The sequence below is a fragment of the Marmota marmota genome, unplaced genomic scaffold (assembly GCF_001458135.2).
Source record: "Marmota marmota marmota unplaced genomic scaffold, marMar, whole genome shotgun sequence".
NCBI classification, from domain to species: Eukaryota; Metazoa; Chordata; class Mammalia; order Rodentia; family Sciuridae; genus Marmota; species Marmota marmota.
The window spans coordinates 328,246-354,486 of NW_026000259.1; the positions used below are offsets into that span (position 1 = coordinate 328,246).

General features: G+C 38.9%; 1 protein-coding gene across 1 annotated transcript; it reads right to left on the reverse strand.

The window, feature by feature from the left end:
* Positions 1 to 1,389: 1,389 nt before the first annotated feature.
* Pgk1 (phosphoglycerate kinase 1) lies at positions 1,390 to 25,984 on the reverse strand. The gene is made up of 11 exons (XM_015507509.2): positions 25,804 to 25,984; positions 18,964 to 19,014; positions 13,110 to 13,265; positions 12,849 to 12,993; positions 9,835 to 9,938; positions 8,930 to 9,049; positions 4,607 to 4,721; positions 4,188 to 4,367; positions 2,591 to 2,768; positions 2,234 to 2,332; positions 1,390 to 1,868 (listed from the first exon to the last, which is right to left on the reverse strand). Exons 1-11 carry the CDS (start codon positions 25,866 to 25,868, stop codon positions 1,828 to 1,830), a joined length of 1,254 nt encoding a protein of 417 aa, XP_015362995.1. The 5' UTR covers positions 25,869 to 25,984; the 3' UTR covers positions 1,390 to 1,827.
* Between the last annotated feature and the right edge of the window lie 257 nt (positions 25,985 to 26,241).

Genomic DNA, 26,241 nt, shown 5'->3' on the forward strand with positions numbered 1-26,241 from the left:
AAATAGATGCACTCTAGAATGCATAATGGTTTAGTCACTAAGATATGTCAAGAAATTTGTAATGTTTTGAACAACCCACAATAAAAAAAAATTAAAAAAAAAAAAAAAAAAAAAAAAAAAAAAAAAAAAAAAAAAAAAAAAAAAAAAANGCCTTGTCTCAAAAAATAAAAAGGACTTGGAGTGTAGCTCAGTGGTACAGTGCTCCTGGGTTCAATCCGCACTACCAAAAGTTAAAATTAAAAAAAAAAAACAAAAAACAACAACAACAAAAAAAAAACTTTTTAACGGGAATGAAAACTTTCATGATGGAGGAACTGATAAGAAAAGCTTCCATGGGGCCAGGTGTGGTGGCGCACACCTGTAAGCCCAGCAATTTGGAAGGCTGAGGCAGGAGGATTGCAAGTTTGAGGACAGTCTTAGCAATTTAGTGAGACCCTCAGCAACTTAGCAAGACCTTGTCTCAAAAATAAAAAGGGTTGGGGATGTAATTCCATGGTAAAGCACCTCTGTGTTCAACCCCCAGTACCCCCACCCAATATAAATAAATCAATCAATAAATAAAAACTAAAAAAAGGTTCTATGGAAGTATCTATGATACATATCTCTGTTTGGAAATAGATTTCATGTGGCAATCAGAGAGATTGTGAAGAGAAGTTAATACTTCTGACCCACAGAAGTTATTAATTTTTAATATTAAGTTAATAATTTAACTTAATATTTTTATTAAGTTAAATATTAACTTAATAAAAATAAGTTAATATTTTTATCAGAATGGATGATAATAAGCATTTTTTGCCTTTTTTGTGTCTAATAACCAATTGTGTATAAGAAATACTTTACTATTTAAGGTTCATATTATTGATATGTGATCTTCCGAATTAATTTGATTTATTATAATTGTAACAAAACAAACTGTTAAGGTTTTTAAACATTCATTTTTATCCTTTAATTTCAGGCACCTCAAATTTCTTTTGGAAGTAGACAGCAAATGATAAATACATTTTTGTTCTGAACTCATTAGACTCAAGTTTTCTCTTTGTAGTTTCACAGAGAACCAGAATGAACTCATAAATTACACAGGGGCAGGAAAGTCCTTCACTGTTGGTCCTCTTGCTTTGTGCTTTTATAACTAGGGAAAGCAGGACCTTCTTCCTCATGGACACGCTGTAGGTCTTTACCTGGTGTGGCGCTGGTGGTCACTCATTGGGTCAGTGGTGTGTATGCAGTGATTTTAGAGGTCTGGTGTTTTCTTTCTTGACTTGCAGTCTGATTTTGCTGCTGCTGCTGCACACCCTCGTGCTTTTTACCTCTCTAAACCAGACGAAGATCCAAGCTCGTGGATGTCTGATTCAGGAACAGGTATGGAAAACTTTTTTCTTTTTTTTTTCCCCAGTTTCAATGGACATGTTTATTGATCATTTAATAGTTCATCAATTGCTTCTCCCTAAAACTGGAATTTCATCTTGTTTCCATGCCGAGTAGTGAACAGTGACAAGCTAATCAAAATAAGCTACTTCAAAAAGAGAACTAAGCTAACACAGCTCACTTTGTTTTAACAGGCAAAATATAAATAGATGCACTCTAGAATGCATAATGGTTTAGTCACTAAGAAATTTAAATGAGACCTTGAAGAATATAGGCAAATCCAGGGTGCAGTAAAGATGAGCTGAGATGCTGTGCAACTGTTTAAGGGTTCCTGGTGCTACCTCTCTTGGCCACTAGCTGAATCTTGATGTGGGGGGAGGTTTTAGCTAATGCCAAGTGGAGATGTGAAAAATGCTAAGATGACTTAGGGGCCGTGCACAGGAACCAAAAGGCAGGAAAGTACTAAACATTGCTGAGAGCATCCACCCCAGGAAGGACTTTACCTGTTTTTGAGAGAGCACATACACATAGATAGCATTACTATAGGGCCAACTAAGCCAGATATGCCCCCTTCTCTCTTCCCAATAACACATCAGCTATTCTTTAAGATAATATAGCCAGGAGTTAGGCAACTTTTGCATTTTGTGTCCCAGGTCTACTAGAATGTGACATGTTTAAGAACAAGTTCCTATCTGCCCCTCCCCTCCTCAAAAGGATGCAAGAGCTTTATCTGAAGTTCTTCCATTTGTACTGCCCAGCTAATAATGACTGCTAATGACAGTACTAGCTGTTAAATTTCTTTATTCCATTCTACCCACTTCTCCCCACCCTACCCCTAAATAAGCCAAAAAACAAGGAAGAACCTCACCTTCCAGGAGCTCCAAACTAGCACCACCACCAGTGCTCACATGGCTGACTTTATCCTCTGTGTTCCATTTGGCACAGCAAGTGGCAGTGTCTCCACCACCTGTTGAATGAAAGCCAGATGAAAAGGGAAAGTAGAAAGAAAAAAGTTGAATGGCACCAAAACCATAAGGCAACTCAAAAGTAGCTGATGACTCGGAACTCTTTCATTAAGATGCTCCTACATGAACTATGCACCCATTTGGCTCAAGATTCACCTAACACCATGAGGCCCAGGAACAGTCAATGATCCCCCTCTACCTTCCTCTGATTAGAATTCTGCCAGTTCACCTTAGTATTAGCTTTGTAAAGGACACCTTACCTATGATAGTGATGCAGCCCCTGGCAGTGGCTTTCACCACCTCGTCCATGAGTGCTTTGGTTCCCTGGGCAAAAGCTTCCCATTCAAAGACACCCACAGGTCCATTCCATACAATTTGCTTAGCCCGACCAACAGCCTCAGCATACTTCTTGCTGCTCTCAGGGCCACAGTCCAAGCCCTGAGGGATAGAGTTAAAAGAGAAGTTGAGCTGCCAAGGAAAGTTACTTGAAAGAACAAATACCACCTTCATCAAGACCAAACAAGGCTAAACACCAGAGTTTCTTCTAGAACCAAAGGTACTCTTCAGTCTTTAAAATTATAAATGTATTTATGACCTTTGACTCAAAAGTTCTACTTTATAAAAGATCAAGTTCAAGGGAAAACTTCAAGTTATTTAATACAGGCATTTTTGACCATTCTATGTATGACAATCGAGAACAAGATGAGTGGGTCTCAACCTGGGTCAAACCTGCCTCTCCACAAGGAACATGCAGCAATGTCTGGAGACATTTCTAAAGATAAAATTTGGGAGGCACTTCTGGCACCTAGTGGCCAAGGATGCTTTAAATACCTCACAAGGCAACAACAGACCTCCACAACAAAAATGGAGATGTCAATAATGTTGAAATTGAGAAATACTGAACTAGATCAGTAGTTCTCAAACTCTGGCATGCATCAGAATCACTGGAGACTTTGTTCATACACAAACTGTTGGGCCCTACTCCCACACTTCCAGGGTTTTGGATTCAGTCGCAATGGAGTAAAGCTCAATAATTTACATTTTTCTTTTTTTTAAATTTTTAATTTGTTAATAAAGCTTTATTTTATTTGTTTATATGTGGTGCTGAGAATCGAACCCAGTGCCTCACACATGCCAGGCTGAGCCATAGCCCCAGCCCTCATTTTTCAACAAATTCCAAAAATGGTGCCTATACTGCTGATCTTGGGGCCACACTGAGAAATGATGAACCCAAAGGCCTCACACCGAGAAGTAACACCCAAAAGCCTAACAAAAGAAAAATGACTCAGCAAATGGGCATGTCAATGAGACAATGTTATTCAGCTGTCAAAATAATATGTGGAAAACACAATGATCAACTATTTAGTCTTTTTTTCATATTAGTCTTTAATGCATATGTTTTTCTTGTGAATAGTATACTTCTATTATCTTCATGATTTCATGTGAAGTTTTCTTATATAGGTTTCTAGGTAGCAACATACTCCAGAATAGCCCAAACTATGAAAGCATACAGCAGTGTCTCCAGCACATAGTAAGTCCTTAAACATTACTTAGATGAAAAAGAAACATTCGTGCTTCATCTCATTACTGATAAAGACAGCAGAAATCTGATACCACTGCTTTCACCCCATGAGTTCTCCCACAAAAAGTGCCTCACTGCAACATCTGGAACCCAACTCCTAGTGTTTTAAAATGTTTGTTAGAGAGCTGGGTTTGTAGCTCAGTGGTAGAGCACTTGCCTGGCAAGTACGAGTTCATGGGTTTAATCCCAGTACTACAAAAAAAAAAAAAAAAATGTTAGTTGGTTGGCTAGATGACACAAAAAAGTTTCTGTTCACTCATACTGAAGTGACTCACCATCCAGCCAGCAGGTATTCCAGAGGCCACAGTGGCCTGGCCAGTCTTGGCATTCTCATCAAACTTGTCAGCAGTGACAAAATCAACAGGCAAAGTAATCTTCACACCATTCTTCTCAGCTTTGGACATAAGGTCTTTGACAATCTTGGATCCCTCTTCATCAAACAGAGAAGTGCCAATCTATACAAGGGGGCAAAGATGATGAACATTAGCCTCTATACTAAGAACATGACTGCTTCACAAAAGTAGACAGCAACCAGAGATGATAAGAGATAAAGGAATAATTGCAAAAAGAAAACAACTTGCTAAGATAAAAATAGGAGTTTTTAGGGAGAGTTCATATCAAGCTGTTTTTTTTTTTAATTTAGATAAGTGTGATTATAATGAACAGCTACTTCACATTGGCATTGGTTTCCTACCTCCATGTTGTTGAGCACCTTAAGGAAGGTAAAAGCCATTCCACCACCAATAATCATCTCATTCACTTTGTCCAGCATATTATTGATCAACTGGATCTTGTCTGCAACTTTAGCTCTAGAAGTGAAAGAAAAACCACCAAAAGAACAATCAACTAGAGAAGTAATAATATAATGGAGCCTGACATTTTATGCTAAGGCAGGAACAAAAAAAAATGTCCCAAATTGACCAAGTACTGCATAACTTTGCCCTGTATTTCTCCAATCCAAAAGCCTAATCCATTTTGAAGAAATCTTTGACGATATGACATCAAATCAAAAAAGGGCTTAGAAAACCTACTCCTTGGCTGAAGGTATAACTCAGCAGTACAGTACTTGCCGAGCATTCACAAGGCCCCAGGTTAATCCTCAGCACCGCAAAAAGGAAAGAAAACCTATCCTTATCTAAAGAAAGCACAGATTCCACATATACCCCCTCAAAATTCACAGGATCCAGACTGCCAACTATACCTGCTAATCATGAGATCCCTGCATCTACTCAGAACTGTCTTAATCCTAGAGCAGGGGATAAGACTGTACAAACATACACTGAACAAAAATAGATATTTCTAGTCTCAATTCACATCCCATGCTCAATTGCTGGGGACAATTGCTTTATAGCATTTTTCTGCTGAACTGCTTAATTCAACACCTTCACTGAGCACCTAATCTGTGCCAAGCAGTATCCTAGGTGTTTAAGAAACATTAGTGGGCAAAACAAAGATTCCTGCCCTTTTGAAGCTTATTTTGCAATGGAGGAAAATAAAACATATGTACCTCTTGCCTCCCTGTGAGAGAAAAAAATATCTTAAGTAAGAGATACAAAGCAATAGCTAGCTAGCCTTCCATAAACATTTCAATACATTTAAATCCCACTTAAATGGCCAAATCACTTCAGGACTATTTCCTTCTTCATTCAATAAACAAGATGATGCCTACCCTAGGAGAGATCTTATGGTACAAAACAACACTGATATAGGGGAATGGATGCCAAGAGGCTGTTTACTTCACTTGTAATCCATTGAACAAATAATGGATTATTTGTTTAAAATGTGTATACACACATACTCCTGAACTTGCATCCAATAAAAGCACCGTAAGTTGAAAATATAGTATGCTGAAAATGCATTTAATGGATGGAACTAGAGAACGTCATGTTAAGTGAAATAAGCCAATCTCAACCAAAGGCCAAATGTTTTCTCTGATAAGTGGATGCTGATCCACAGTAGGGAGGGGATAGGAAAGAATGAAGGAACTTTGTATTGGGCAGAGGGGAATAAGGGGAGTGGAGGAGGTGTGGGGATGTGAAGGACAGTAGAATGAGACAGACATCATTACCCTATACTCGTGTGATTACACTACTGGTGTGACTCTACACCATGTACAACCAGAGGAATGAGAAACTGTGCTCCATTTGTGTACAATGTGTCAAAATGCATTCTACTGTCATGTATAACTAATTAGAACATTTAAAAAAAAAAGGGAGACCAGGAGAAGAGGGAAAGGGGAGGTACTGGGGAATTAAATTGATCAAATTATACTGTTTCATTGTGTGCATATATGAATAATATTATACCAAATCCCACTGTAAGAATAATGTACCAATGAAAAGGGGGGAAAACAGAAAAAATACATTTAATGCACTTAACCTGATGAACACACCACAGCTTAGCAGTACATTACACTATAGAGTTATACACTGTTTACCCTCATGACTGTATGACTGGCTGGGAGGTGCAGCTCACTGTCCCTTCTAGTTTCTCATTCTTCTCAAGAAAGTATTGTACTGCACATAACTAGCCCAAGAAAAGACCGAAATTCAAAGTACAGTTTCTACTGAACATGTATCATCTTCACACCATCTTGGCATCACTACACACAGAAAATACATGCTCATCTCTAAGGGATAGTATACAGCTCAAATGTCCCTGTTTCTTCAACACATTGTTGGGATGAAAGTAAGAAGAGGACTATTATAGAATAAATGATCCTTAACAAAGTAATTTATGTATAATATATGGCAGTTATTTAAAAGAAAATTCCTAGTTGGGTGTAGTGGCACATGGCTATAATCCCAGCTATTATGGAGACTGAGGCAGAAGGATCTCAAGTTCAAAACCAGCCACAGCAACTTAGCAAGACCCTGTTAACAAAATAAAAAATAGCTGGAGAGCTGGGGATATAGCTCAGTTGGCAGAGTGCTTGCCTCACATGCACAAGGCCCTGGGTTCAATCCCCAGCACCACAAAAAAAAAAAGCTGGGAATGTAGCTCAATGGTAGAGTGTCCTTGGCTTCAATCCCAAGTACTGACGGGGGAAAAATAAAAACATCCTGACCAAAATGGGGTTCACTAACATCATCAAAATGGCGATATTACCANGGGGAGGGGGGAGGGTGGAGGATGGGAAAGGCAGCGGAGCACAACAGATACTAGTATGGCAATATGTAAATCAATGGATGTGTAACTGATGTGATTCTGCAATCTGTGTATGGGGTGAAGGTGGGAGTTCATAACCCACTTGAATCAAAGTGTGGAATATGATATGTCAAGAAATTTGTAATGTTTTGAACAACCAACAATAAAAAAATTAAAAAAAAAAATGGGGTTCACAGATAATGTCAATTTGTTAAAGCAGTGTAACAGATACCCAGGGGTTTATTATGCTATTCTTTTAACTTCTGTATGTTTGTTTCCACAATAAAGTATTTTTTATGTAAAAATTTTCCAGAAATTATTAATTGCCTAGGAAGACTACACTATTAAGAAATGTGGCAAAATTTTCCATATCAGCTTCACCAAAACAGCTACAGTAGCACTCCCTTATTCAGTTTCACTTCCCTGTGGTCAACTACAATCCAAAAGTATTAAATGGAAAATTCCAGAAATAAATAACTCATAAGTTTTAAATAACAATATGTATATTGCTATAATTCTTCTATTTCATTACTGTTATTAATCTCCCAATGTGCCCAATTTATAAATTAAACTTTATCATAGGCATATAGCAAAAATATCTATCTATCTATCTATCTATCTATCTATCTATCTATCTATCTGGTTTCAAGCATCCATTGGGAACATAAATCTAACCATAACCACTAGGTGGCACTCTTCTTATTACAAGTCTACAGAAAGTCTACAAAGCCAGACAGCTCAAATCCTCATTTCCAGGAAAAATCAAAAAACTGAGTCTGATCTTCATAATCCAGTGAAGAAGAGGGGCAATGATTCCAGTAATTTACCTTTTTACAGGAACAAAACACTACAACCTGAATCCCCCTGGATGATTTTTAGGACCCTGAAACTGGGCTCATAAAGCCTAGAGAGCAACTACCTGAAGTTGACAGCCAACTCCAGAGTCAATTTTCATCAGGAAATGCTGACTGTGTCCAGTCCCATGGGGGCAAAAAAATCCTGCTCACAGAAGGGTCATATTCCTGTAACAATAGAGAGGCTGCAACCTAACAGCCATGCCAAGTGACACAAAGCTATCTCATCCAAGCAGTCCCAGCCCCTTGTCCCTACTTTATCATCTAAAATGTATTCTCTCAACTATCCATTCTGAAATTTCTAATCTTTACTAAGCATGAGAATCTCACTATCCATATGCTGCCTTTTCCCCTGGGAACAAACATAAAATAGGTACATAATGTGTACAAATGAAGTCTAAATGATATAAAGACATAATATTGAACATACAGGAGCAGGTTTTCCTAGTTATTCCCAGCCAGGTTGTATGTAAGAGCTTCATAAAAACTTCAAAATTAGAGATGAGCACTTTGGCAGATTTTTCCCTATTCTTCCCTCCACAACCATTTTCTACCCTGTCCCAGGAGGCGGACCTGCACGAACCACATCAAGGGACTCCCTTACATCTGGCCTCCAGTTGAGTTTCAGCAATTGGTGGGGGGTATGGATGCAGCATCAGGAGATTGAAGGGAGATCACAGTATTTATTTCCCTGGGGTCCCTTTCTGCCAGATTATCATCTTTCCATTGAATAAACACTACCATTCTAACTGGAAGGCTCTTCCACATAACTCCCCTCTCTGTATTCCCTTCTTTGCCCTTTCAGGCCTAGGGATGGTGATGAATATTGCTAGCCCAATTATATACTGTCCTTTTCTGGTGTCCCTAAATCTACCATCACTTCCATAGACAGTCCCTTTATTAAATTCTCCACAATTACTCAGCATGACTATGCTATCTGACAATAAACTACCCAAGTTATGGCCTACTGCCACACAAACACTACTTAAAGCATAATCCAAAAGTGTTTTTCATACCCGCCTAAGATGGCCAGGAAAGGTCGCTCTGGGCTCTCCAATGCCTTGGCAAAATAGTTCAACTCCTTCTTCATCAAAAAACCACCAGCCTTCTGTGGAAGATTGACTCCGACCATGGAGCTAGAAAAGACCAAAGACAATCAAATTCTCATAAAACTCTACCATTTCTCCCAGTCCTAGAAGCCAGCTCCTCATCACTAAAATGTTTTTCTCATTCTGAGTTTCTAAGAAATCATGATTTTTCATCCTGAAACTGCAACAGAAAACATTTAGGTACATGATAAGGTTTTTGACTAATAAACAGGGTCAAACAGAAAGAGTAAAAAGCAACGAACTTAGGCAGACTCTAAGATACCCAAGTAATAGTCTTCAGTAGGCAAAGGGCTGAATTACAATATACAATAAGCTGGGTGCCATAGTGCTTGCACACCTGTAATCCCAGCAGCTCAGAGGCTGAGGCAGGAGGATTACCAAGTTCAAAGCCAGCCTCAGCAACTCAGCAAGACCTTGTCTCATAATAAAAACCAGCTGGGAATGTGGTTCAGTAGTCAAAACCCCTCTGGGTTCAATCCCAGATACCCCCAAAAGAAATATTATACAATAAGTAATCAACCAGTTGATAAGAATGTTAATTAAGATTCTGATCTGGAAACATTCCTAAAGTAATATCCATTAGAAAGAGAAACCTTTTCCTAAAGCTACATAAAACGCTTGACAATTCCCAACGTTTTTACCTTTGTTTCCTCTCTAGATCAGGAAGAGCCACAATAGTGGCTCCAATTAGAGATAGAAATTGAAACAATCACAATACAATGCAGAAATACTTAAAAGCAACCTCGAGTTTGAGCTGCTCAAGTAAACAAGAAAGCTGCTCTCAGCCCAGTATCCAACAAGGCTCTTGGTACCTGTGGGCTCGATGGGCAGTGCCGAAAGCATCATTCACATAGACATCCCCTAGTTTGGAAAGTGACGCTCGGAAAGCTTCTACTTTAGCTGGTTCAGCTTTAACCTGCAAAGAAAAACAACTACTGTGATGAAAAGCCAACACAAGAAGTGCTTATGGCTCCAAAGACAACTAACTGTAAAAGCATTTCATACCACTGAGGGTCCTCTTGAACATCTCTAAAGACCTTGAATAGGTGGGACAGCAAATTTTTAACAGGATTGTTTCTTTCTCCCAAATATTCCAGGTCCTCTTGTTATTTCTTCATGATCCTGCACTCCCTCACCTTCCCTCAAAATTACAAACCTAATACTCTTGAACCATGGCTTAACCTTTAATCATTTGAAGCTAACCACATCCCACTGGTCTCTCTTCAACCTGCAGGTCAAGATTCTGACTGTTCTTCCCTTTCCTTATGCTAACTCATTTTCTTATTTTAATATATTCTTGTGAAAGTATTATACTTGACTCAAGTTTCTAACTACCAAGGCCCTTCTGCAAAGGCAAAGTGGCCCTCATACATATCCCTCATAAAAGCAACAAGGAAAGGTTTGGACAGAGATGATAAATTAAATATGACAATAGAAAAATACCTCAGAAACATTTTATGTTGGTGTAAAAGGAGGTATTTTACAGCCTTCCCTCAAAGTTATGCATCTGAGAAATCAAGACATACACTTCTATGAAGAGAGAGGAGAAAAAAAATAGAAAAGAAATGAAACACAAGTGCAAAGTATCAGCTCACCATCCAGGGCTCCCCCAAAGGAGACAGAAAACAGAATGGCAGGAGGAGCAAAATAAAGTCTCTGGCAGGCATCTAAGCAAGGATACACAGGAAGTATGCCAGATGAAGGGGGACATGGCACAGAATAGTACACAGCACAGAACAGATGTTTATTTTAGTAACTGCCCACTCCCATTTTTGTATGTATCAAGAGGTGAAGGAGGCCACCACAAAGAATGGCATTTTCCACTAATGACCCAAAGAATTACAGAGCCATGAACACTAAAAATACAGACTGTGGAGCCCCTAAAACCTCTTCAGGATGGAAAGCCATCTACCATTGGTAACTGGAAGATGATAAATGAAGTAATGGTTAATTATGCTCAAACATCAGAAGACTTGGGTTCTAGGACTAGCTCTTACATTAATTTACTGTATAACCATTGGGAAATTACTCTCTGTCCTTCAACTATTCCTATCAACCAAAAAGGCATGATAACCATTCCATTTTAAGAGCTATTTAAGGAGCCACTAGGTGCAGTGGCCCACACCTGTAATCCCAGAGTCTAAGGAGGGTAAGACAGAAGGGTTGCAAGTTTAAGGCCAGCCACAGCAATTTAGTGAAGCCCTTAGCAACTCAGTGAAACCCTGTCTCAAAATACAACTAAAAAGGACCAGAGACATATCTCAGTAGCTCAGTGGTAAAGTGCCCCTGGGTTAAACCCCAGTACCAATAATAATAAATAATAATAATAATATAATATTAGAAAAATGGGATAAATCAAAGGCTCTCCACAAAAAAAGTGCCATAGGAACAAACGATAATAATCATAACTCATTCTTCATTTTTAATTTGCCAATAACTAGAAGGATGATGATGTTCATTCTGAAAGATCAATGTGGTTATACTGGATAAAATAAAAATTTTAGGTCCTCACTGTATTCTTATATCCAGTTTGAACTTATCACCAGGCTCCTGAAATTTCAGGTATTGAAAGCCATCAGACACTAAATGCCAAGTGAATTAACTACTAAAAAATAAATCACGGAATAGCATAAGCAGTTCATCATAAAATAAAACATTTTGCCCCAATTTGCCAGTTTGCCTCCCACCATTTCTAAGCCCTAGAGTTTGTGCATCTTGGGTTTCAGTTTAAAAGGGCACCAAATTTTAGGTCAGCATTTGACTCCTAGTACTTTATCAAGACTGTGCCAAAGGCAGGATAAGGCAAAACCAGGGCCTGTGCTGCTAAGAAAAGAAACTGCTTGAAAGCAGTCACTCCCAATGACCTTAAGAAATGTCAGAAGTCGAAAGGGGACTGAGATACCAGCCTCAGAGCATGTGTTCTCAGATGCTAAAGACCAGCAGAATGGAAGAAAGTACTAAAAACTGCCTTCAGCTTCCCTTCTAGTGAATCAAATTCAAAATCATGCTCAAACATCCACAAGACTGGGATCCTATTTAAAATCAGATATATTTCATACTTGTATAAATAAATCAAAATAGATTCTACTGTCATGTAGGACTAGAAAGAATAAAGAAAAAAAATCATGCTCAAAGATCATTTAATAATAGAATTCTGGTTGTCAAGTCATAGTAATCTGTTTTGTGGGTTATCTATGGCTACTTTTGCATGACAATGGTAGAGCCCAGCAGAGCTAACAGAGACTATATGGCCTTTATGACTGAAAGACCCACAAAGCCTAAAATATTTACTATCTAGCCACTTCAGAAAAAGTTTGCTGATCTAATGACCTTAGCTACAAAGTCCAGCAATAGCACCATTAACTTAGTCAAATGACTACCTTTCTGAAACTTAGTATTTTTTCCTGAGACTTTTCCTGAAATGAGGATGAAGCCTACACCCCCTTATCTTAAAGACAGATTCAAAGAAAATGTTTTATAGTTCTTAGAAAAATACCTCAAATCCAAGGTAATATCACCATGATCATCAAATTCACTGAATAATCTTATACCCCAAGAATGTTCACATATATTTCAAAACCATTTGAGTACCAGAAGGACTTCTGGGATGCTGGTAATATTCTATTCCTTGACCCAGGTGGTAGTTACAAAGATGCATTTATTTTGTGATAATTCATCAAGTTGTGTGTTTGTGCATTCTTACTTGTATTTTATACTTCAATGAGAAAGTGTCTAAGAAAAAATACAAGCTTCTTGTATTCTTCCATCATAGTCTCTTCCAGATTCAGGACCTAATCTTTAATAATGTCAAAATCACAGGACCTACCTTGTTCCCAGAAGCATCTTTTCCCTTCCCTTCTTCCTCAACATGAAAGCGAAGATTCTCCAGCAGGATAACAGACCCAGCTGCTGGACTGGCACAAGCTTTCTCTACTTCTGGGCCCACACAGTCCTTCAAGAACAGAACATCCCTAGGGGGAGCAACAGATGAAGCGACTCAAGCAGTCTGAAAATAAAAAACCAGTAACAACATGCCTGACAATCTGTCCTCCTATATACTCAACCAGCACCAGAGCCTGGCACTTACTTGCCCAGCAAAGATTTTAGTTCTGCAGCAACTGGTTCTAAGGAGTACTTGTCAGGCATGGGAACACCATCAGGCCGGCCAAGGTGGCTCATAAGGACAACTGACTTGGCTCCATTGTCCAAGCAGAATTTGATGCTTGGGATAGCAGCCTTGATCCTGAAAAAAATAAAATAAATACATATAGTTGACAAAGCAATGTTATTCCTAGGGATTACTGGGACATGCTTTATTCATGACTTAAAAAACCTAAAGCCCCTTTACTTTTCCAAGTTCCTTCAAATGTACTGTCAGCAAGTCAGTGGTATCCCTCAAATTCGTGTCAGGGGAAGAAGTTAAATATGATGCCAATATTCCACCTAGGATTGTAGCGTCATCACGGATGTGCCCCTTGTGCAGAAAAGAGTTAGGAAAGCAAGCCTGAATATTCTATCTATAGGAGACCTGCTTGGAAGGTTGACCCTTGGCAGGTGTCTAGGCACTTGGCTTTCAAAATGTTCTCTAAGCTCTCTAACTGGAATGTTCTCTCAGCTCTCTAACTGGCAAGGCTGTTCACTGTTCCTAAACTGTATAAACAAGGTAATTTATGTTGAACATCTGCTCCCATCTAGAAGTCTAAAATTTGGGTGGTTGCTAGGCAAAGGGTACCTATGTAACCAGCTCCCCTGAGTGTATAGTCAAAGGAAATGCAATCAGCATACAAAAGAGATCTTTGCATACCCATGTTTACTGCAGCACTATTCACTATAGCTTAGATAGGGTAATTAGTCAAGATCCCCACAACAGATGAATGGATAAAGAAAAAAAATTCATACACACACACACACACACACACACACACCATGTGTATATACACACAAGGAAGTATTTTAAAAATATTTTTTAGTTGTCAATGGACCTTTATCTTATTTATTTATATGTGGTACTGAGAATTGAACCTAATGCCTCACACATGCTAAGCAAGTGCTCTACCACTGAGACACCCCAGCCCCACAAGGAAGTATTATTCAGCCATAAAGAATGAAATTCTATCATTTTCAACAAAATGGATGGAACTAGAAGATATCATATTAAATGAAACCAGAAAGGCAAGTACTGTGTGTTCTCTCTCATATATGGTATCTAAACAAAGTCATCTTTAAAGTGGAATAGTGATTATTAAGGATTGGGAAGGGTGGGAAAGGTCAGAAAAGGGTGATTGGATTTGATCAGTACACTTTGTATGCATGTATGGAAATATTACACTGAATCCCATTAATACGTACAACTAATATGTAGTTGTGAAAATAAACAAATAAAAAAATAATGGGATGAGAGTCTAATAGACTTCTCAGGACAAAATCACTGCACGCAATCACTACACTCTTCACTGTGGAGAAAGGAGCCCCCTATCTAATACGTCCCCTCATGGTATGTTGGAAGCCTGTGCCATGGAAATCTCCAGACTCCTCCTGTGTCTTTTCCCTTTGCTGATCTTGTCATGTATCCTTTCACTGTAATAAAGTCTGGACATAAGAACAATTATATGCAGAGTCCTGCGAGTCCTAGAAACTCAATATGGTATTTTGGAGACTTCTGAAAACACCATTCTTAAGTGATGATAAAAGACATAATGTTTCAAATCCTGAAACCACAAAGGATATTTGGGAAAAAAATAAGAAATATGTAGCAACTTTTCTGCATCCATTATAGATACTAAATCACTTTTTTATATACACAAGATAAACACATTATATAGAACTTGGTTTCTATAATGTATTACATTTATTATATTTTAATCAAAAAATTGGGACTGAGCTGGCACAGTGGCACATGCCTGTAACCTCAGCTACTTGGAAGGCTGAGGCAGGATTATCACAAGTTTGAGAGGTCAGCCTGGGCAACTCAGTAAGACCTTGTCCCAAAATAAAAACAAAAGGGCTGGGGATGTAGATCAATGGTAGAGTATTTACCTAGCATAAGCAAGGCCTTGAGTTCAATTCCAAGTACCAAAAAGAAAAGAAAAAAATCAGGGCTGGGAACACAGCTCAGTTGTAGAGCATGTGCTTAACCTGCAGGAGGCCCTGGGTTCAGTCCCCACCATCAAAAACAGTAACAATAATAAAAAAACTCCCTTTAAGCATTTTTTACTTTGAATTAAACTCAGAGGTGTTTTTTTAAGAGAGAGAGAGAGAGAGAGAATTTTTTTTTAATATTTATTTTTTAGTTTTCGGCAGACACAACATCTTTGTTTGTATGTGGTGCTGAGGAGCAAACCCAGGCCGCAAGCATGCCAGGCGAGCGCGCTACCGCTTGAGCCACATCCCCAGCCCAAACTCAGAGTGTTTTAACCACTAAGCTACACCCCCAGTTCCTTTTATTTTTTTGAGATAAGGCCTTGCTAAGTTGCTAACGTCTCACTTAGTTGCTGAGGGTGGCCTTGAATTTATCATCTTCCTGCCTCAGCCTCAGAATTGCTGGAATTACAAATGTGCACCACCTTGCCCAGCTTCCTTCAAACATTTACTAAATGGTTCTTTTGTGCCAGTCACATCATTCTAGGTGCAAAGAATATAAAAGTTAAAAACAAAACAAAACAAAAACAGCCACAACAGGAGGTGAAACAGGAGGATTTCTAGTTCAAAGCCGGCCTGCACAACTTAGCAAGACCCCGTCTCAAAAATGTAGCTCAGTGTGGTAAAGCACCCCTGGGATCAACCCCCAGTACCAAAATAAATAAATAAAAATTAGAATAAACAATCTCTATTCTCATGTAAGTAGAATCCTAACAGAGGAAAATAAACTATCTGGAATAGTCTTATAAAACTATATGTAAGCCTAATAATTATTGGTATTAAAAATCCTTCTCTTGCATAGTTATTTTACAAGAGAAGTCAATTAACCTAAAACTTTGATTTCTTTAAAAAAGAACAACTCCAAATTCTTCAAATTAAAAAAAAAAAAGGGAAGAGAGAGAAAAATCACTTTCTTAGGATGATTTTTTTTTTTAGTTTGTATTTGTGTGTATGTGCAAAAGCATGCACACAATGTATGTATGTATGTATGTGTAATTTATCAGATCATGTTAAGAGTTATAGAGAAAGTAAAGCAATGAAGGCAGATAAAAGATAAGAATGAAGAATAACAGTAGAGGGCTGGGGCTATAGCTCAGTGGCAGAGCACTTGGCTAGCATGTGTGAGACACTGGGTTTGATCCTTAGCACCACATTAAAAAAAAAAAAAACTAAACAAATAAAGGCTTTAAGAAAATTTTTTTTAAAAAATAAAAAAAAAAGCATAGTGGAGATTTTATGTAGGCTGACAAGGGAAAATGTGATAAAGAGATAGTTGAGCAAAGAAGGGAATGATGAAACAAAAAAGTAATGTTTCTAAAATATTTTATGCTATGTAACAGATACAGAAACTTGCTTATATAAAAATAAACTGTATCATGTATAAACTTTGCCCAATGAAATCAATAAATTTGGGCCGGGGTTGTGACTCAGCAGTAGAGCACTCACCTAGCATGTGTGAGGCATTGGGTTTGATCTTCAGCACCACATAAAAACAAATAAAATAAAGGTATTGTGTCCACCTAAAACTAGATGCACCCAGACATGTTTCTATGCTTTTATTCATTAAATACTTTAATAGGCAAATATGGAATCTTTTCTATATAATGTAGGATAATGAAAATCAAGACCAGTCAAAAGGGATGAGGATCAGTAGAAGAGTGCTTGCCTAGCATGCTTGAGGTCTTGGGTTGAACAACCAGCATCACAAAAAGGGGGGTGATTGGAGTTGCGGTGTACAAAGATTTTATTGCCATGATAATGCAGGGACGTGTCTCATAAAATGCCAGGTCCTATTCTTGGACTAATACCTGAAAATATTCTGGTTCTAGACCTACGCTGTCCAATATGGTATCCATTAGTAATTAGCCAATAGCTATTATGGAGCCTATTGACTACTAGAAATGACACTAGTCCACACTGAAATGTGCTATATATGTGTAAAATACATGCTGGATTTTAAAGTCAGCATAAAAATGTTAACTGTCCTTTAATTAATTTTATAGTGATTACATACTGGAATAATTATTTTAGACTTATTGAATTAAATAAAATATGGCTTACATTACATTTCTTTTAGGTAACACTGGTCTTGAGAAGCAACTTTCAAGCTCAAACTTTTATTTAAAATTTAAAATAAAAGCAGTACTATCACTTAAAACTTCTGCTTCTGAAAGGAAGACTTACACTACTGGTGAGATTGTAAATTAGTACAACGACACAAAAGACTAAGAGTGGAACCACAATATGACCCAATTATACTACTCCTTGGTATTTATCCTAAAGAATTAAAGTCGTCATACTATAAAATGCATACATTTATGCAAATAATCCACAAAAGCCAAATTGTGGAACCAGCCTAGCTATTAATCAATAGATGAAATGATAAACAAAATGTGGTATATATACACAATGGAGTTTTACTCAGCTATAAAGAAAAATGAGTCAATGGCACATGCCTGTAATCCCAGTGGCTTGGGAGACTAAGGCAAAAGGACTGTAAGTTCAAGGCCAGCCTCAACAACTTAGCAAGGCCCTAAGCAACCTAGTAAGACCCTGTCTCAAAATAAAAAGCAAAAAAGGTTGGGGATGTGTCTCAGCAGTTAGATGGCCCCAGATTCGATTCCTAGTACCAAAGAGAAAAAGAAAATTGAAATTATGGTATTTGCTGGAAAATGGATAGAACTTGAGTACATTGTATCTAATGAAATAAGCCAGACTCAGATGATCAAGGGTCCTATGTTTTCTCTCTCATGTGGTAGCCAGAAAGGAAAAAGGGGAAAACAACAGTGTGGGGGAGAATCTCAGAAAAATCAAAGGGAAATCAGTGGAAAAGAAGAAAGGAACCAAGGATAGGGAGGAGGGGAGTGAAAGGGTAAATACTAAGGAATGATATAACAACAAATCCCACCATTGTGTACAATTATGCTGCACTGGTTAAAAAAAAAAATGTAGACATTTTCTAAAAAGAAAAAAAAAAAACAGCTTCTGTCTGAATCTAGGATCCAAGACACTGAAACAGCTAAACTGACTGAAAATATTACTTTTGAAGTCTTTTGCTTTGTTTTTTAAAAGCAAAAACAAATCAAAGCCAGTCATGGCAATGCATACCTATAATCCCAGTTACTCAGGAGGCTAAGGCTAGTTATTGAATTCCTGCCCAACCTGGGCAACATAGCAAGACCATGTCTCAGAAATAAATTAAATTAAAAATAAAAGTAAAAATGAATCAAAATTCTCAAAACTGACTTTTTAAAGCTATCTGGAATAGTATTATAAAACTATATGTAAGCTTAATAATTATTGGTATTAAAAATCCTTCTCTTGCATAGTTGAATTTTACAAAAGAAGTCAATTAACCTACAACTTTGATTTCTTTAAAAAAGAACAACTCCAAATTCTTCAAATTAAAAAAAAAATGGAGAAGAGAGAGAAAAATCACTTTCTTAGGATGATTTTTTTCAGTTTGTATTTTCTCATAAATTTACAATCTTTCAGGGGCTGGGGTTGTGGCTCAGTGGTAGAGTGCTTGCCTATCACATGTGAAGCACTGGGTTTGATACTCAGCACATCATAAAAAAATAAATAAACTTATTATGTCCATCTACAACTAAATATTTTTAAAATTTAGAATGTTTCAATTCTTACATTCTCTTAAGAAAGCAAACCAGATGGTAGATTGAAAGAAAGCCAAAATCATGGCTTAAGTTGCTATAATTTTACAATATGAAAGGTAAACCATTTTATCCTATATATTCACACCAACATACATCTTAAACCCAGCCCAGATTTAGCAAGAACATTACCTCTGATTGTTCGTTATCTGGTTATTCTTCATAGGAACATTGAAGTCCACTCTAAAAAAGAAACAAAAATTTCAGTTTCAGAACCAAGATCAACTTACTGTTCTCTCAAGATCAGGAGCAGCACTTTTACTGAACCAGTTAAGTAAGCCAGAAGTTCAAACCTCACCTTCAAAATAATCAGAGGCGGGGGCTGGGGATATAGCTCAGTTGGTAGAATGCTAGCCTCGCATGCCCAAGAATATGGGTTTAATCCCCAGTTCCACACACACACACAAAAAAACAGGGGCATTAAAAGTCAAGATAATAATTAGCCACTGGGATAGAATACCAGAGGGGGCTTCTGGTAATGTTCTGGTAATGTTCTTTTTGACCTGATTGATGGTACAAATGTGATCATTATGTGATAATTTGTTGAGATTATGATTTATGCCCTTTTAAGTTAGGTTTTATTTTTTGAATTTTTTAAAGCATACTTTAAAAAATTCAAAAAATAAAGCCTAACTTAAATTATAAGAACTAGGAAAAAATTAATTAGAAGAATAAAACACATTAACCAATTAAAAACAGAAGGGAGATCGGTAGAGTAGAAGGGGATCATGAGTAGGGAAAGGGGAAATACAAAACAATGAAACGGAGCGAATTATATTATATGTATATATAAATGTTGCAATGAACCCCAATATTATATATAATCATAATGTATTAATTTTAAAAATAATAAAAATTAAAATAAATTGGTGCACACCTGTGATCCCAGCAACTCTGGAGGCTGGGACAGGAGGATCTCAAGTTTGAGACCAGCCTCAGCAACTTAGCAAGAACTGGTCTCAACATAAAACAGGGGTAGGGGCCACTGAGGATGTAGCTGAGGGACACAGTGCCCCTAGATTCTACACCCATTACTGGAAAAAACACACACATCAAAAGAATATCATTGCCTGGTGGAGGTCGCAAATACCTATAATCCCAGTGACTTGGGAGGCTAAGGCAGGAGGATCACAAATTTGAGACCAACTACAGCAACTCAGCAATACTCTCCCTGTCTCAAAATATAAAAATAAAAAGGTTGAGTGGGGGTCTGGGGCTGTAGCCCAGTGGTAGAATGCTTGCCTAGCACATGTGAGGCACTGTGTTTGATCCTCAGCACCACATAAAAAAGGTATTGTGTCCATCTACAACTAAAACAAATATTTTTAAAAGGGCTGGGCATGTAGCTTAGTGGTCAAGCACCTCTGGTTCAATCCCTGGTACTGAAAAATTAATAAAAAAAAAAAAAAAGACTATCATTCTTTTTGGAGAAAGCCTGCAGCCTTAAGACTAGGAAGAAACCCAGGGTCAAGTACCAAGCTCAGACAGTATCCTTCAGAACAGACAATACAAAAAGCCTGAAAGGAGGGCTGAAGTCAAAGCTCAGTGGTAGAGCACTTGCCTAGCATGTATGAGGCACTGGGTTCAATCTCAGCACTGCATATAAGTAAATAAATTAAATAAAGGTCCACTGACAACAACAACAAAATTTTTTTTTTAAAAAAATCCTGAAAAGATGAGACATGTGCCTTAGCCCACCTGACAGATCATTAGAAGGAATTAGTCAAATGTCACAAGCTAATAATGTACCACAATCTTTCCCTTCTAACCTACAGATCACTGCTTCTACCATTTTTAAGAACCAATTCTGAACTCCCTGGAACCTCAGCCTACTTCTATGTGACTGAAAGCAATAATGTATGGCACCTTTTTATATATTTTTAAAGTTGTCATCGGACCTTTGTTTTATTTATATATGGTGCTGAGGATTGAACCAGGGCCTCATACATGCGAGGCATGCGCTCTACCACTAAGCCATAAGCCCAGCCCTATAGCACCCATTTTTAAGGTCTGTTTTGCCTGCAAAGATCATTATTTGTTTTCTTATCTGTAGAATGGGAATGATAGACTTTACCTCACAGTCATTAAGAGAATTAAATTTGTAAAGTGCTTAGAGAGTATCTAGCACAGTTATGTACCACAAAAGTGTTAAATATTATGTTAATACTTGTCCAAATTATAATTCTGTGATTTGGAAGACAGAACCAACCAGCATTACTAAAAAAAAACTTGTTAAGGGACTATAGAAAAGTATGAAATAGTCAAGAAAATTGCTGCTGTCCTTGATCATAAAACTCCATCTTTTCCTTCTTCCCTCTGCACCACCTGCTTCCTCTCAACAGCTGAGGGCTGGGAGATGACCACAAAATCCTTCAGAACTAGTGAGAAAACCACCACATTTTCTATATGTCCTAGGCCTGAGCCCCTATCTACCTCAGGAATAGCAGCCTTTCCAAAGGTAAAATGAGGGAAATAGTTCTATATTCAATCATTCTGAAGAAAGCCTTCAAAACTAAAAGGCAGTAAGTATGCCTCTAACCAAAGAAATATACTCTGCTTAGTTTCAGGCCACTTGATTCTGATTCTCAGCATCTTCTTTAAATATCTTGAACAAGGCCCCTGCCAGCCTCAAAGTACATTTCAAAGAGAACCAAGTATCCCATTACAGTGGGTCATTTTCCCAGTTGCAGCCTCCCAGAAAGGCAAGACCTGCAAGAGGGTGAGCACAAGCTATCCATTGCATGGCTCCTCCCTACCCCTAGAACCTTACAGGAAGGAATGCCTTTGGGCAGAAATATCCAAGAATCTGTCTCATCTATCGATGTTGCCATGGCATCAGCTCACTGATTAAAATTGGATTTGTACTCTCCCCTCACTGCCCTCATCATCTCCTACACTTTCAGAAACTCTGCTTTCAATTCTTCTTAGGACTCCCAACACAGTAACTGCTCTTGCCTACACATTATACTTGTTCCATTTTATGTAAACTCTGCACCCCTTCCTTTTTTACTTTCCTGAAACATTCCCAAGCTTTGCCTCAGGAACAAATTCAGATATCACTGCATGAATATCAGAATGGCTAAAATTTAAAAAATGAGATATCCACTGCTGCTGAGGATGCAGAGTTTACTTGTACACTGCTGGTAAGAATGTAAAATGGTGCAGCAGTTGTGGAAAACAATCTGGCAATTCCCTCAAAAAGGTTAAATGCAATTTATGAGCATATCTCAATTGTAGAGTACTTGCACGCCATGTGCGAGGCCCTGGGTTCAATCCCCAACACAGAAAAAAGGAAGGGGAGTTAAATACAACCCAGAAATTCCACTCCTAAGCATTTACCCTACAGTAATTACAGCATATGTCCATACTTACCTCATTTGTAATAGCCCCAAATTGGAAACAACTCAAATGTCCTTCAATGAATTAATGTTTAAATAAATTATGATACAGTCATACCATGGAAAACTACTCAGCAATACCAAGGAATGGCCTATTGATATATGTGACAAATTGAATAAATCTTGATGAAATCACACTGAGTGGAAAAGTCAATCCCCAAAAGTTACATACTATGTAATTCCATTTATATATTTGGTACCAGGTATTGAACTCAGGGGTGCTTAACCACAGAGCTACATCCCCACCCCTTTTTGTATTTCATTTAGGGACAGGGTCTCACCAAGTTGCTTATTTTGCTTAACTGCTAAGGCTGGCTTTGAACTCATGTCCTCCTGCCTCAGCCTCCAGAGCCACTGGGATTACAGGTGTGCACCACCTCACCTGGCTATATAACTTCTTTTAATATATGTTTTTAGTTATTGATGGACCTTTATTTTATTCACTTATTTATATGTGGCGCTGAGAATTGAACCCAGTGCCTCACACATGCCAGGCAAGCCACAACCCCACTCCTGTATAACTTTTTTGAAATGACAAAACTTTAGAAACAAATCAGCAATGACCAGGAATTAGAAATGGGGTGTGACTATAAATGGATAGCATGAGGGAGACCGGGGTGGTGATACAGTTCTATATCTTGATTATGGTGGTGATTACACAAATCTACACATGGATAAAATGACATAGAACTATATACACTTTATACCAATGTCAGTTTCCCACTTTTGATGTTTTACTATAATTAATTTAAGATCTACCATTGGGGGAAACTGGGTGAACAAGACCTGACTGTATAATTTTTGCAACTCTCCTGTAACTCTATAATTATTTTCAAAATAAAAATTCTAAACATTGATTTGATTGGAATAAGACTATCAAGTCTTTATTACTTTAATTCTCAGGACTCCAGACACAGTTTCATTAAAAACTCTCAAAGGAACTATGTCATCGGATCACTGTCCCTAACTAGAAAATTGGGGTATTATAGCTGTTTTGGAGCCTTTTCTTCTCCTGCTCTTGAGTTTTTTTTTTTTTTTTCCTCTCTTTCCACTGCATTAGGGCTGTTGCTTAACAAGTTACAACAAGTTAGAGAAAACCAGTGAGGTTTAAAAAACAGGAGGGAGCAAGGAAAGGGGAAGTGCTTTACAAGCAAGCAAAGGATGACTGGCAACCTATGAGAGAAAGGAAAGGAAATGAGATAGCAAAAATAAGAAGGAAACTTATTCAAAGAGGCTGTAAAGTCAGTGGGAGTCCTAAAAAACTGATGTAGAACCTGATAATTAACCAGTCAGGTTTCTGGCTATGTAAAGTTCCCCCAACAAAATGGCTGATTTCCCTGGGCAATTCAAACTAGGGGACCATCAGACAAGTCAGCAAACATCACAGTTCCCTTCCACAGGACAAAGGAGAGGAGACACGTGAAGCAGACACTACTCAGGAGGCCCCATTTCTGAAACACTGCCAGCCACCACCACATAAAGGCACTGAAACAAAAAGGAATTGAGCTGAGCATGCAGGGCTGCCTGGGCCTTTCTAAAATAATAATCCCAACAATGTGACTCTCTGTTCAAAAAAGATACATTAATAATCAGGGAACAAAGTAACTTCCTGTCTTCAGCCTAAATAAATACAATTTACAGTGGGAAATTTATTGACTGTAACCTTCAGCAGACAAAAGGTCTATTTTAACCTGTCCTTAGTCATTATGTTCAAATATGTAGAGGATCTGATTGGTAGCCAAAGAGACCCAAATTGTAGTCCTGGCTCTGCTACAAACTTGCTAGTTCAGTAACCTTGATCAGGTCATCTTCCATCAGCAAAATAGGACTAGCCAATCATTTCAAGGCTCAGGGTTAGAAATCTGTGTTAAATGAAATTTTACTGGGTGCAGAGGCAGAAAAGACAAGCACCTCCTGTGCTCCCACGTGCAACCAGCCAAATTAATTCAAGCCAGTTTCCCTACAAAGAGGAGATAAAGCTCCTTACTGCCTTTATAGCAAGGTGACTAGCACAATGACCCATTCCTTGAAAAAGTCATCCTTAAGCACTGTGGAAATGAGAAAAAATAATTAAAACCTAAGAGCTTGTTGTAGGCCAATGTCCACCTGGCCTGTTCTCCAGTGGGACTATCCCCTTTGCTTAGGATGATGGTACAAGGTCCAGAGAGAATCCTTATCTAATACTAGGATGGCCGCTGTGTCCAGATTACAAAGGCCTATACCATTTGGGGAAATATGGACATCAGGTATTTCTCATGGACATTCCTATTGGGTTCTGTCTATCTCCACAGCAAGGCAAAGAAGGCAATCTACAAACTACTCCTGGCCAAAATGAAATGAGAAGGGGAGAGCTACATTAATTTTTAGTTCTCTAGTTCATAAATGCCTTCATGTTTAAAGCAGTTACTCCTCTACTGCCTTATGCATTCCTTAATATCCAAAAGATGGCCTCACTCACTTAACTGACCCACAATGTAAAGGGGACTAAATCACACCATTCACATACATGCCCATCAACTAACCACTTCCCTAAAAGGTCAGGGCTGCACAAGGCAATCAATGGAAATTCTTATGGCCCTTTAAAAATATCACCCTTGAATCTTGTTAGGGTACATGAACAGTCAAGTTCATCAATTATATACCTAACCATCCTCATACACTTTATTCCTGGCATGCAGAAATGTATCATAAATTACAAAAAGGATACATAAATGTAAAGTTCCATACACCATGCTAGTAATTCTGGCAGATGAGGGAGAAGCCATGTTGGTAAATGACCACGATTCCACATGCGCAGAGTAAGAGACCCCCACGTGCTTGGGGAGGCTTACTCACTTCTAATATCCTGCTTCTCTCCCCACATGGCAGAATGAGGTTGGAGGATAGCAAGTACGAAGAGCCACACCCTGCGCTACCATTACCCAGTATGTGTCACAATCCTGATGCAAACCCCTTGGCCCGAAGTCCAACGACACGGTAGAGCAGCAGAGGCTTGTTACATAAACTCTGCGGGGCCTCATCCGGTGCGCCCCATCCTCTCACCCCCAATTCTTTAGAAGATTTCCACACTTGAACATTTAAAGAAACATCCTGAGAAACATATCCTTTTGTGCAAGGAGCTTTAAAATGAGAGTAATTTTTCATTTGTCTGGCAAGGTCTAGAATGGTGGGGGAAGGGAAATTACCCAAATGACCTTTCAAGGTCCCTTTCTTGGGGCCTTAAGACTTTGGAGCTAAGAATTAGGTCCCATTCGCCAATGAAGGGCTGTAAGTGCATTTCAGGAGCAAGAAAGGGGCAAAATAGGTCCCGGCAATCAGAGCCCTTTCTTGGTAGGATCTATTCCCAAAAGGTGACTACAGCCGCTTCCTGGACTAAAAGAAATACGGTTAGGAACCCACAAACTCGGGCACAGCCTCAGCCCCAATGGAGGGCAGCCTCGTCCTGCAAACTAAGACCCCAGGGATCCCGCTGAATGGTGAAAGAAACTTTGGGCAGATGGGAAAGCAAATCCGCCCGGGGCCAACAAGGCTGCTGCAGAACCTAGCGGGCGCGCAGGCAGATTTATAAAATTACCTCATAATGACCCTCTTCCCTTTAACGTCCAGCTTGTCCAGAGTCAGCTTGTTAGACAGCGACATTTTGGCAATAAGGCGAGGGCGAGAGGTTGGAGACTGAGAGAAGGATAATGCGACCGACGCGCTGTCCAGACGCGTGCAGAATGCTGAGCACCTCGCCCACCGGGAGCGCGCCCGCACCGCCCCCCGACGCCCCGCCTCCCGCACCGCCCCTTCCCGGCCGCGGCTCAGGGCGCGCCAAGCAGAGCGGCCGCTATTGGCCCTGGCCCAAAGGGGCCGGCTCGCTGCCATTGCTCCAAGGCGCTGTCCGTCTGCGAGGGTACTGGTGGGACGTGCGGCTTCCATTTGTCACGTCCGGCACGCTGCGAGCTGCGGGGGAACCTTCCTGACTAGGGGCGGAGCGAGAGGCGGCATCGAGCGACCTGCAGGTGGGGCG

Coding starts and splice junctions, on each gene's coding strand:
- Pgk1 (XM_015507509.2), bottom strand. CDS start 25,868: ATGTCGCTGTCTAACAAGCTGACTCTGGACAAGCTGGACGTTAAAGGG. Junction 4,722..8,929: donor TTCCTGGCCATCTTAGGCGG/GTATGAAAAACA, acceptor TTTCACTTCTAG/AGCTAAAGTTGCAGACAAGA. Junction 2,333..2,590: donor GGGCTGCATCACTATCATAG/GTAAGGTGTCCT, acceptor TTCATTCAACAG/GTGGTGGAGACACTGCCACT.